General features: G+C 59.0%; 1 protein-coding gene across 6 annotated transcripts in view; it reads left to right on the forward strand.

Annotated features, from left to right (window-relative positions):
- The window catches only part of EHMT1 (euchromatic histone lysine methyltransferase 1), a gene marked incomplete at its 5' end in the record, with an annotated part of 88,412 nt that overhangs the window by 72,926 nt on the left and 2,636 nt on the right, over positions 1-12,850 (forward strand). For all 6 annotated transcript variants that reach the window (XM_081151975.1, XM_081151979.1, XM_081151980.1 and 3 more), the window contains 9 exons: positions 13-114; positions 603-707; positions 4,096-4,250; positions 5,058-5,225; positions 5,386-5,530; positions 6,149-6,226; positions 7,200-7,315; positions 8,328-8,414; positions 8,786-8,864. In XM_081151975.1, coding sequence (XP_081008101.1) covers positions 13-114; positions 603-707; positions 4,096-4,250; positions 5,058-5,225; positions 5,386-5,530; positions 6,149-6,226; positions 7,200-7,315; positions 8,328-8,414; positions 8,786-8,864 — 1,035 coding nt within the window. The remainder of the gene's footprint in view (positions 1-12; positions 115-602; positions 708-4,095; positions 4,251-5,057; positions 5,226-5,385; positions 5,531-6,148; positions 6,227-7,199; positions 7,316-8,327; positions 8,415-8,785; positions 8,865-12,850) is intronic.

Genomic DNA, 12,850 nt, shown 5'->3' on the forward strand with positions numbered 1-12,850 from the left:
TTTGTGTTGCAGGATGCTGAGGGTTCCACCTGTTTGCACCTTGCCGCCAAGAAAGGCCACTATGATGTGGTTCAGTACCTGCTTTCAAATGGACAAATGGATGTCAACTGTCAGGTAAACCACACCCTTCATTACTGACACTGCCCCTGACCCAGTGTCCTCCCCGCTGCGTCATCTGGCTGCACCTGGATGCCAGTCCATTTGCAGTCCTGGGCTGACAGTCTTGCTTCATGCTCAGAGTCCGTGTCACTAGGGCCAAAAGGACGCACAGACCCTGGGTCCCAGGGAGGATTAGGTCTGCAGCATTTCCGGTCTTTTCCTCCATGACCTGGCCGCCTTACTCGGGGTGTCACGTGGGGCCCTGCCTGCCCAGCAGTTCCGTCCCCCTCAGAGTAGAGGTTTATGGGTCAGTGTGACCGAGTCCTGGCTCCGTCCTGCCTTCTCCAAGACACCTGCGGCAGCGCCCTGAGCCTCGGTTTCCTCATCGACACAACAGACTGTGCCTGGCTCCCGTGGCATTGGCCGCCCTGCAGGCTGGAGGGCAGCTGTCCTTGCCATCGCTGCCAGGAGCTGTGATGGGCTTTACTTTCTCTCGCAACTAGGATGATGGTGGCTGGACACCCATGATTTGGGCCACGGAGTACAAGCATCTGGACCTGGTGAAGCTGCTGCTCGCCAAGGGCTCAGATGTCAACGTCCGGGACAACGTGAGTGTCTGGTGCCAGGGTAGGAGGGGCCGGGTCAAGGGGGCCTGCCCTTGCATCATTCAGGGTTCTGGGGTTATGTTTTCTGTCAGCCGGTGGCTGGCCATCGCCCTAGAGCACGTCTGAACGGTGGCGGTGTCACCGCATTGGTGATCGGGACGGTGAGCCCTGTGCACAGCCCTCATCCGGGCAGGTAGAGGTGAGACCCTGGGTCCATGCAGTTGCCGCCTTGGAAGGAAAGAGGAGGAGGGGTTGGTGGGGCCGTGGTTTATGGGCTGACTTAAGACACTGGATGGTTAGTGAGGAGGACAGGGTATCCGCCCAGAAAACAGGGTGGGGCCGAGTACCGAGGCCTCAGCAGAGCCCCTGGAATGGCCTCCAGCCCTGGGCTTCCCGGACAGACACAGTGCGGCTGTGTCCACCTTTACGGAGTCACCAAAGCCTCTGGAAAACCCAGGCACAAACTCATTAAATGGGTAACAAAATGGGAACGCAGGCTTGACACAGACGATTCCTGGGAGCACACTGGACCCCGAGTCAGAGTGGTGCCCAGGGTCCGAGGCAGGACCCAGAGCAGCAGGCGCCCTGGGCTAGGGGCTGGAACGCTGCGTGAGGACAATGACATGATCACGAGAGGGACTGAACTGGGCAGCGCTGGGGAGACAGTTCAGATGAGGACAAGCGGGACAGGACGCAGCGAGGTCTGCGTGGCGCCCGCCCGGAGGCCCATCTCCCTCTGCCTCGCTGACCTTTGTCTCTGCCACGGACTGCCTCCCTGAAGCCACGCCGCGGTTCAGGATCCCCGCTGTGTCCACTCAGGCAGAGGTCACGGCAGACGCTGTGGGCAGCGTCCACTTGAGCAGGTGGTTCTTACGTTTCGGGAGTTTGGTTACGTTGCCCCTTATTTATCTGATGAGACCACTCTGTGGTGCTACTTACACAGTTTCTTGGTGGGTAATTGGCAGACTGCACTATGTAAAGTGCACAATTGGAAAAGTTCTAACCCCAGCACCCCCACGATCCAGATGGTGAAGGTCACTTGCTCCCAGGAGCCTCCTGCTGCTGCTGCTGTGCCTGGAGGGACAAGTGCCTGCTGAGCCCACTGTTCCAGGAGGGACGAGTGCCTGCTGGGCTTCACCTGAGTGTCCTCAGCTTCTTCCTTCCGTGCACAGATCTGAGCTCGTGGCTCAGTTGGCTGAGCAGCAGCCTGGGCACCAAAAAGCTTTGCGGTTTCAGGCTGCCGCAGGTGGAGCTGCCGTGAGTGGTCACAGCCAGGGCTTTGTGTGGCCCACACTCGTGTCTCGCGGGGCGTGGCGAGGAGCCAAAGGCTGGGGCGTAGGATGCGTGTACTTTAGCTTTTCTAGGAAACTGCCAAACTACTTTCCAGGTGGCTGGCCTTTCCAGCGTTGAGCGTCCAGTGTCCACGTCCACCTAGCACTGGTCTGTGGCGAAGGGTCTTCGCAGGGCTGTGCTCATGTTTATTGGGTTGCTTATTTCCTCCTGAGAGACAAGAGGCCTTGTGTGTTGTGGGCACAACTCCTCTGTCAGGTGTGTTTACAGACCCTAGCGGTTGTCTTTGGAGGAACGGGTGCTTTTCATGATGAAAGTGCAGCTGATTCTCCGTAAGGGTCATGTTCTTGCTGTTCTGTGTAAGAAACCGTTGCTGGCCCAGAATCCTGAAGACCTCCCTGTGCTGGCCTCACAGCCTCAGCTGTTGCCTTTTGCGTGTGGTGCGCGGTGTGGATGCCGCTCTGTTGTGTTTGGCTTTTTGTGCGTGGATGTCTGGTTGTTGCGACACTTCCATTTAGAAAGCCGTCCTTTCTCCAGAGACCGACTTTGCACCCTTGCCGACAGCCAGCTGTCCCTGGGGTCAGTCCTGGGCTCTGTCTGCTTTAGCTTTTTTTTTTTTTCGACTCCTCCCCCGAGGACACGCTTAGAGAGAGAAACATCCATCCATATGCCTTCCATATGCGCCCCGACCGGGGATTGAGCCTGCAGCCTGGGTACACGCCCCGACCGGGGATGAATGAGAGCCTCTCAGTGCACAGGCTGGTGCTCAGCCAGCTGAGCCACACCCGCCAGCCAGGCTGCTTTTGACCATGTGGGCCAGGCCTGTCGTCACATAGCAGGTGGGTCCCAGGAAGCCTGGGGACCTGGTGATGAAATCATTCTGATGAAGAAAAAGGGGGCCCTAAGGAAGCCACATTTAGCTCAGGAGCTCACAGATGTGAGAAGGGTGGAAGCCAGAGGCAGACATCGGGGAGAAGCGTCCAAGAGTAACGTCCAGAACAGGGAGCTGAGACCAGGCGGGTCTTTCAGAAACCACTCAGGCCGACAGGGCTGCCGGAGGGAGCCGCTGGGCCCGGGGCGCTGTGCGCACAATACAGGACCACTCAGTGATGTTTTGCTTTTATTTTTCCTGAGGATCATGGAGCTGAAAGTAGTGAATGTACTTAGAGAGAAATTGGGGCGGGCGTCTGAGAGCCCCAGTGGCGCAGCGAGCGCTTGGCTGCCATCTGGGCCTGAAGTGTGCGTGGCCCCACCCCTGGGTGGGATGGGCAGGGCAGGTGGACCCACATGCTGTCCGCCATGGGGCCTGGGTGCCGAGCCTCCTGCTGTGGATTCAGAGGGGCCACGGAGCAGAAAGGGCTTCGTGGCATCACAGACTTGTGCCTTCGGGCAAGAGGACCCCCCCCTCTGTGGGCCCGGCTGAGACTGTCCACAGACCAGTCTTGTGTTCCAGAGGGAGACACGGGGTGAACTCAGCCAGTGTGGGGACCTTGCTCCTTGGGGGCCTCGGGGTTACCAGGCCCGGGCAGGCGCTCAGCCCAGGATGGGGTTGGTGGGGACCCTGCCAGGCCAGCCACGTGAGAGGTGCCATGTTCTTACTCTCACCCTCTCCCAGCCTCATGGGAGAAGGTTGGGACCCTGCTCTCTGTGCGTCCAGGGTGGACACGCATCTGCGTTTCCTCTTCATCTCTCACATTAGCTGTTCCGTTTAGTCTTGAAACCGCTGTGTCCTAATGAACTGCAGTGACTGTTAGACCGTTCGCTTGTACACGGCACCAGTTCTCTAGTTTTATTTAAAATTTTTATTTTACAGAGGCTTTTATGAAGTAAATCTTAGTTTAATTAAGTTTGTCTCTTTTTCGAATCTTACACGAGTATTACCGTGTCCTACAATTATTAGGTCTGTTCTAAAGTGAATATAACTTTTTAAAAAACTTGGTAAAATCCCTGCAAATGTTGTGGGGCTATGTCTCGGGTGGTCTAGTTCAGATGGTTTTGATGTGAAAACAAAGAAAGGATGGACACCTCTTGGGGCCCCATTCCCTCCCCGACCCATCCCAGCCTCGTTCCCCGTCCCCGCGCTCACACCCCGTCTCCACAGGAGGAGAACATCTGTCTGCACTGGGCGGCCTTCTCGGGCTGCGTGGACATCGCTGAGATTCTGCTGGCCGCCAGGTGCGACCTGCATGCCGTGAACATCCACGGGGACTCGCCGCTCCACATAGCCGCCCGGGAGGACCGCTACGCCTGCGTCGTGTGAGTGCCCTGCGGGGCTCCCGCGGTGGGAGCGCCTGCGTGTCCTGGGTCAGAGGTCAGCATGGACATTCCTGGTTCAGGGGGGTTGCTGTGAAAAGACCCCCAGTACTTAGGTCGACCCTGGCCAGTGGGAACAGCCCACTGGGGGAGCCCCGTGGGAGCTGTATCCCCGCAGGGAGGCTGCTGTACTGGTGCTGCCGCCCAGAGCCCTTGGCTGCTGAGGCCTCCGTCCTCCGTCACTCACACCTGGGCACGGCCCATTCTCATCAGCAGGACCTGTGTGATCTGTGATCTCAGGTGACCCACCTCACCCAGACATGAGGGGAGGCCCTGTGGTGGGGCTCACTCCCTTGTTGGACCTTGGCAGCAGCTCCGCATAGTGGGCGTGTTGGTGGGAGGCCCTGGGCAGGGAGAGCTCACGGCAGCACCGAGCCGCCCACGTCTGGTTCTGTCCCAGATCAGGCCTGGGGAGCACCCGCCGTGTACACGGCCGAGGGGCTTTATTGCCGCCACCGCTGCCCTCCATCAGGGAGGGGCCTCTTGAGTGGAAACGCCAAGAAAAGCCAGACCCCTCCCAGGGCTTCACACTCGCTTCCTGCAAGAGCAGGGCGTGTGGAGAGGAGTCAGGAGCTGTTCTTGGTGAGTTACGGCCAGTCCTTCCAGAAGCAGCGGTCAGCGAGCTTGTTAATTCCAGAGCGAATGGTGTGTTCTCAGTGTTTTTACCGATTGTAGTCGTTTCTTAAGTCTCCCCTCCTGCCTGTTCCGTGAAGACCTGAGTGTCCTGTTGGCTTACATTTTCCCTTTTAGCCTCTTTCTCTCTCGGGATTCAGATGTCAACTTGAAAAACAAGGAGGGAGAGACGCCCCTGCAGTGTGCGAGTCTCAACTCTCAGGTGTGGAAGGCTCTGCAGATGAGCAAGGCGCTTCGAGACTCTGCCCCAGGCAGGCCGGTCCCCGCAGAGAGGACCGTGAGCAGGTGAGCAGAGCGGACCAGGGCAGCCCCGCCGTGAGTCAGGACGTGTGAGTGGGGGGGCCTGTGATGTCCCTGGGCTCCATGGTGGCCCTGTGGGTTCTAGTCAGTCCCAGGTGGGCGGCACCTGTCACAGCAAAGGTGACGACCCTCTTTCCCGTGGCAGAGACATCGCTCGAGGCTACGAGCGCATCCCCATTCCCTGCGTCAACGCCGTGGACAGCGAGCCCAGCCCCAGCAACTACAAGTACGTGTCTCAGAACTGTGTGACGTCCCCCATGAACATCGACAGGAACATCACCCACCTGCAGGTCAGTGGTGGCCGGGGCCAGGCCTGTCGTCGTGAGGCGGCGGTGTGTCCTTGGTTTTTCCGGGAGGACCTGATGCTCTCGATGGTTGCCTCCCACCGAGAGCTGGAGGCAGATACGGATCCTCCCAGAAAATGCACCTGTGTCCCATGGTGGGGCCCCGGCCCCCAAACAGAGCCAAGCATCCCCCATGAGTGGTGGTCTGGGCTCCACAGAATGAGAGGAGCCCGTGGTGGGAGCTGAGGTCCCCGCCTCCGTGCTGGAGCCTGCAGCCTGTCCTTCCTGCGCAGGCGAGAGTCAGACAGATGCTGTCCCCGTGCCCTCAGGCAGGGCTTGTGCTCCAGCCTGTCCTTCCCCGCCTGCCCCCTCCTCGCCCAGCCCCTCCCACAGCCTCAGCTGCTGATAGCTGGGCATCCTCCTGCCCATCCACCCTCCTTCCCAAGAGCCTGTACACCCCTTGGTGCCCCTGAGAACTGAGCCTTGAGGTTATGTCCCCCACTCCACAAGTGGCTTTCGGAAGGCACATGGAGACTAGAGCCAGCCTGAGCTTGTAGAAGGTGGCTGTGGGCGAGGGGTGGGGGCGCCCTGTGTGTGACCATGTGTCCCTCCCACTCCCCGCAGTACTGCGTCTGCATCGACGACTGCTCCTCCAGCAACTGCATGTGCGGCCAGCTCAGCATGCGTTGCTGGTACGACAAGGTGAGCACTGCCCGGTGCGTGGTAAGTCGCTGTCGGCCGGCGGCATGCGGCATCCCTTGTTCAGGGCTGTTCAGGCCCGGCTCTGGGAAGGAGCAGGTGCATGCGTGGCGGGTGTGGAAAGCTGTCGGGCAGGAGCAGCAGGTGGGAAGAGTCAGGGCCGTGGGGATGGAGCCAGTGTCCTTAGTGCACCAAGGAGGTGGGGTGACCACAGGCTTGGGAGTGGCAGTTGCTGAGCAGAGGGCAAAAGTGGCCCTTGGTGAGCCTGGCCTCGCGGCAGCAGAGCAGACAAGAGAGACAGCTCCAGAGGCCCATGTCCATATCAGAACCCGGAATGTCCTTGGGTTTGGGGGTTCAGAGGTCAATGGTGGGGGCAGGAGCTGGGGATCTGAGTGCAGAGGAGACACAGGCTGCAAGTGGGCTCAGTTAGGCGATTCTGCCCAGAGTCCACTTCAGAGGAGGGGCGCTCGGGTGTCAGGACAGTGCTGCCGTGGCTGCGTGTTGGCCGCGCAGCGGAGGCTGCAGCTTTGCTGGCGGGCTCACATCTAGCCACGTGTGCTGTGCAGGGCAGGCCTTCTGAGAGGGGTGACACCGAGTGCTCTGAGGAAACTGACTGTTCAGGGCAGCCTCCGGAGCTCTTAGGGCCTCAGACGTGGCACATTTCGACGCTGGTGCATCGCCAGTGGCTTTGCTGCCTCGGGGTGTCAGGCAGGAGAGCAGGTGGCGGGGTAGCAAGGCTGAGGGCTCAGTGGCTGGAGTCCAGGGGGCGATGCCAGGAAGCAGAGGGTGCAGGGGTGGAGAGGGGAGGGCCCCGTCGGCCAGGCAGTGCTGTCCAGGCTTCTGCCACCTGCTCCCCTGGGGAAAGTTTGACTAGAAACCACTGGTTTGGGTCAGTTCTGTGTAGAAATGTGTTGGTGCCAAGTACGTCTGTCTGGATTAGGAGCACACTGTGTCTTGACCCTGCATCTGTCCCCAGGATGGGCGGCTGCTGCCGGAGTTCAACATGGCGGAGCCGCCCCTGCTGTTCGAGTGCAACCACGCCTGCGCCTGCTGGAGGACCTGCCGCAACCGCGTGGTGCAGAACGGCCTCCGGTGAGGGCCCCGCCCACGTGCCCCGGATCCCACGCCCTCAGGACAGGTGGTGTCAGGCTGCACTGACGTCCGAGAGCTGCTGGAGACACATCCTTGTGCCTTGACTCTAGGATGTGTTTAGGGCAAGCATGTGTTTGCACACACTGTGGGGACTTATTAGGAGCCCTTGTCTCCCGCCAAGGTCCCAAGTTGCCATAAATAACAAGTCTCCCTTCCTTCAGCCTCAGACATGGCTCTGAGGCCAAGAGAACCAGACCGTTTTAGCCAAAAGAGCCAAAAGCAGCGAAACAGGCCTGGTCTACACGCTCACACTCAGCCATTAGGGCTGCAGTCGTCTCCCGAGCACCCTGTGCTCCCAAGTGTCTGGCGCAGGCCTCCCAAATGGCATGGATCCCTTGTCCCTGAGTCACACACAGCACTTGGCCCGGGGGTCCTGGCCGTGCTCGGGTCCTTTTCTCCAGCATCCCCTGACCACCCGGGGCCAGACTTCCCTCCTGAGTGCCCGAGGGTTGAAGACCTGGCCCCTCTGGGTCGTGAGAGACAGTTTATGCAGTCAGCCCAGCTGAGCACTGATTCCCATAGCGTGTGATCCTCAGTGTCGGTGACCTCATGGGCTCGTTACCAGCCCACGTGTCTGTTGTCCTCACGTGGGGTAGAAAGTCCTTTGTTTGTCTCCCACCAGGACCACTGGACATGCACCTGGGCAGGTGGGAGGCCCATGGCTCTTGGGCCTGGGAATGTCCCCACACCTAACCCACTGCCCAGCTGATCTGCGTCACAGCCTGAGGTCAGCAGCAGCGTTAGCCCCTCTGGTCCTCATTGCAACCCAGGGGCTCAGCCCATGTGACAAATGAGGAAATGGACAGAGAGGGCCAGGGTTGTGGACAGCGGGCGCTGGGTCACTCTGGGAGCCACTCCTTTGCGTGTGAAATCCTGCAGCATTGTCAAAGGGGACTCCTGTGTGGAATCCAGCATCCTGGCCATGGCCCTGAGCACAGACCCTATTTTTCAGGGCAAGGCTGCAACTCTACCGCACACAGAATATGGGCTGGGGCGTGCGGACCCTGCAGGACATCCCTGTGGGCACCTTCGTCTGCGAGTAAGTGAGCCAGTGCCTGAGTCGGCTGCTGCTGCTGCTGCTGCATCTACGGTTAGGGGAGCAGGCGCGGTGTGGGGTCAGGCTCGGAGTGCACCGGCCCGCCTGGGCCCAGGCACAGCAGGGAGGGCTGCCCTGAGCATCAGAACCCCTGTTCTCTCCCTGTACTTCCCCTCCCACCTGTGTCTGAGAGGCCATGCTGTCCACACAGAGGGACGTCCAGGGAGGGTCTTTCAGCTCCCGTTCAGGTAGAGGGTTTCCTTGTCACCATCTTCTGCAGCCAGTTAGATCCTGGTCAGTCACACGCAGGTTCTCCCCTTGCTCCGTAGTTGCGGGGGTTGGAGGTTGGGGGGTGACGTGTTCCTCTCCCCCAGGTACGTTGGCGAGCTCATCTCGGACTCGGAGGCCGACGTTCGGGAAGAGGACTCTTACCTCTTTGATCTTGACAACAAGGTAACGTGCTCTCCGGGGCCGGGTGCACAGAGATGATGGCGAATGTACAACGTGGATGGGTCTGTCCTGTGAGCCCCTCCCCACAGCAGCTCCCACCATCCCCTCTGGCCTCCCCTGCTCAGGGCTCAGACAGCATCTTCTCTGGGACCCCTGACCTGGGAAAGTGTGAGCCCTGCCCTCTAAACCCCAGCCTGTCATCCCGGGGGACAGCCCACGGCCGGCACATGTACTGGGAGAGGGTGGCCCTGTGTACAGCGACCCACACAGCAGTAGCGAACCTTGGAAGAGGGGTAAAGGGTGAGGGGCACAGGTGGACAGGGGTGTGTGTGTGCGTGTGTGCGTGTCCTGGTTGCCTTCTCGGAAGCTGGGAGAGGAGCTGGCCCTACCTGACGTCCAGTCCAGCTGCAGGTATTCAGGTGCTTCCGAGGCCCCCACACACCACCCTTCCCTCCCTGGTCCAGAGAACTTCCTAGGCTCCCGTGACTGCCAGTGGGCGCAGAACTTGGCAGAGCTGGGAAGTGGGATTCTCTGCTCAGGAGTCACCCCGTCAGGGCAAAGTCAGCCCCCCTGTCAGTGTTTGTGAGATGAGCCGCCCACACCAGGCTCCGTGCACCCCAGGATGGCCGAGCCACACCTGTGCCGTGTGTGTGCATCGGCCACAGGAGGCCTCTTCCGTGAGCTGCCTGCTCCGTGTCTGGCCTGTCCGCTTCTCAGTGGTTGGTCTTTAGTGGGTCTTTGCATTTCCAGGTAAACATTCGTGACATCAGTGTTTGGCAAGTGTCATCCTCAGTGGCTTCTCTACCCCTAGGGAGGTCGTCTTTTCTTTTTTTTATTTAAATATGTTTTACTGATTTCAAAGAGAAGAAGGGAGAGGGGGAGAGAGAGAAACATCAGTGATGAGAGTCATTGATCAGCTGCCTCCTGCACGCCCCCTACTGGGGATCGAGGAGCCTGCATCCCAGGCATGTGCCCTGACCAGGAATCGAACCTCGATCTGGATCCTAGGTCGATGCTCGACCGCTGAGCCACGCCGGCCGGCCAGGGGACACCTTCTCGCAGGGTCCTCACCGTCTGATTGGTCGCTCCTCCCCCCATCCCTGTGGGTTTTACAGCTGAGCGAGGTTTGTAGCCCAGGTCAGAGGTTCACCATGGCACTGTGTCCGGAAGTTGCCCTTGGCCCTCGCATTTTGGGTCGTCACCTGCTGGGTAGGTCAGCTTCTTTCTTTCCCATGCTGACGTCTGCTGGACTCAGCTCCAAAGGTTGGAAAGAGTGTCCCTTCCCTGGCGCTCAGCAGTGTTTCCGTGTGGGCTGGGTTCCTGGCCCCCCTGTGGTTGTCCGGGTCTTATCCCCTTACTCTGGGCTCTTGCCGGGCCTCTCTCTTCTTGGTCTCTGGCAGTTTCTGTTTCTGTTAAGTTTTTTAAACCAGCTTAATGGATTCTACAAACTCCCTTAGGGGTTCGGTTGGGACGGTGTTGAACCCACAAACCGAGTGGGGCCTCTGAGGTGACACCTTCTATTATAGTTCAAGGACTTGTCTAAGCCTTCACCCTCAAGGCTGTTTAGGGTTTTCTGTGGTGTGGTCTGGTATACCTTCTATTGGGTTTTTTATTTTAAAGTTTTTTATTAATTTTTGGGGAGAGAGAGAGAAACATCGATGAGAGAGAAACGTTGATCGGCCGCCTGCGGCCCCCCCCCCCGCAGGGATTGAGCCTGTAGCCTGGGCGTGTGCCCTGACCTTTGGTGCACAGGACAACGGCTTATCCAACTGAGCCACACCAGCCAGGGCTCAATATTTTTTTTATTATTCAATAAGTTTTTGACTTTTTTCTTTCTGGGTCAGCTTTATCATGATTAATTTTTAAGTGTCTGGTGTTTTGACAAATGTCTATGCCAGTTTAGCCACCACCACAAGCAAGGTAACGGGACATTTCCACAGCCTGCGTCCCTGTGCCTGTCACCCAACCCGTCAGCCGCAGAGCTGCTCTGTCTCACAGGTGTTTTCCATGCGTGAGTTTCCTGTGGTGGCATCAGAGCCCTCGCCCAGCGGCTGCGTGTCTGGCTGGGCGTCACCACGGATGGCCGAGCGGGTGGCACCCTCACAGGCAGAGGGACCTGGGTGCTTCCAGTTTCCACAAGATGCGTAAACCTGCTTGGGACTTTGTAGACTGTGTTTGGGTGTGAGTTTTCATTCCTGTGGGGCGACTTCCTGGGAGGGGAGCGTGCAGCTCCCTGTGGCTGTGGATGCATTGTCGCTTCACCGGCTCGCTGGCCTCCCTGCACCATCTTTCCTGAAGAAACTCGACAAGTTCCTGCCTGTCGCCAAACGGGGCAGCATGTTCCTGCTGAGCTGTAGGCGCCCGTCACGATCCTGGTCCTGCGTGAGCGTCAGCTTCTGCCCGGCCCCCTCGGCTGCTTCTCAGTGACGTCCGGCCGAGAATAGAAAAGTGTTTTTAGTGTCTGCTGCCTTCTGTCGCTGCTGGGCTGGGGAGGTTTCTCCTTTCTTTGGGGTTTTACATTTAGATCTGTGGTTCGCATTGACTCAGGTCGCGTGGGTTGCGGGGAGACTCGAGGTTCCTTGGGCCCAGGAGGACGTGTGGCTCTGGCCGGGGTCCACTCACACCACCGGAAGCAGTTCTGCGTTAGGCCGTATTTCCTGCCTTTGACCTGATGCTGAGCCTCAAACCTGGCCACTCGCTCCCAATCGCTGTCGATTCGGGTAAATCTTGGACCCAGGTGGGGGTCAGTCCTCAGACCCTGCTTCTTTTGCAAAGTTGGTGGTTTGGACACTGACCTTGCTGAGTCTACGTGTTAATTCCAGTGGCTTTTTGAAGATTCTGCAGTGTGTTCTGCACACGGGCTGCCGTGTGGGAGGGAAGACAGTTCGGTTCCCGTTCCCAGCCTGCATCCACTCTCGCCCTTGCCCCACTCCAGTCCCGGAGGAGCCTGCCCCTGTGTGGTGGAGCTGGGCCGTGTGCAGGGCTCGTGCTCTCTGCAGTGTGTGTACCTTTAACTCTCTGAGTCAGGTTTATCGAGCATAATTTACACGCAGTGAAGCCACCCCCTTTGTGCGCAGCTCTCCTGCTTTTCATGGTGTCTCGTCAGCACTGTTGCTATAGGACAGGTCAGCACCAGCTGCATGGCCGTGCCCATCAGGGAACAGAGCCGGGGGTATGTCGCTGGCTAGGTCCTTTAGGGACCGTGGACCTGGGAGCCTCGGCCTCACAGGGCGGCTGTCAGAGCTCAGTTCTTGGCTGTAGGACTGAGGGCCGCTTGTACCGGTGCCAGCTGGGCCCTGTTAACTCCCAGGACCTCACAGTTCTTGCTGCTACCAGCACAGGAGCTCATCCGTGTCCCCAAGGCCAGCAGGGGCATCTCTGGGTCACAGCCTGACACCCTGTGACACCATGTGACATGATGTGACATACACGGGTGACACCTCAGCCTTCCCCACGCTGTCGGGGAGAAGCAGTCACAGTTTTTCCCAGACGCACCGGGAGGGGCCCACAAGGGTGAAGCTGAGTCGGCTTTGAATTCTGTGTATGGAGCGCTCCCTGCCCCACCGTCCCCGTCACGGCTGCCCCACCTCTTTCTCTCCTGATAGGTTTTCCTTTTCCAGTGTTGTGTAGGTGGAATCACGGCGTTCACTCTTGTCTGGCCCCTTCCTTGGCGTAGTGAACCTGCTGAGCGCCCCTGTACTGGGCCGTGTGTGTGACCATCCTTGCTCAGTCCATTCTTTTGTGTGGACGTCCGCAGTTTGCTCATCCGTCCAGGGCTGGGGGCACTTGGGCTGCTCCGTCACTGGGCATCAGTAAAGCTGCTGGAGCCTCCGCGTGAGCATTGCTGGCATGTGTCCCTGCATCACTGGGCATGTGTTTTATGGGAACCGTGCCCTGCGTCCGGTTGGTTCGGGGAGCAGCAGCCCAGTGCGAGCGGCTCCGTACCTCCACCTCTCACAGTGGTGTTTTTCTCTCTGGAAGGATGGATA

This window comes from Miniopterus schreibersii, assembly GCF_964146895.1.
Source record: "Miniopterus schreibersii genome assembly, chromosome: 11".
Classification (NCBI taxonomy): domain Eukaryota; kingdom Metazoa; phylum Chordata; class Mammalia; order Chiroptera; family Miniopteridae; genus Miniopterus; species Miniopterus schreibersii.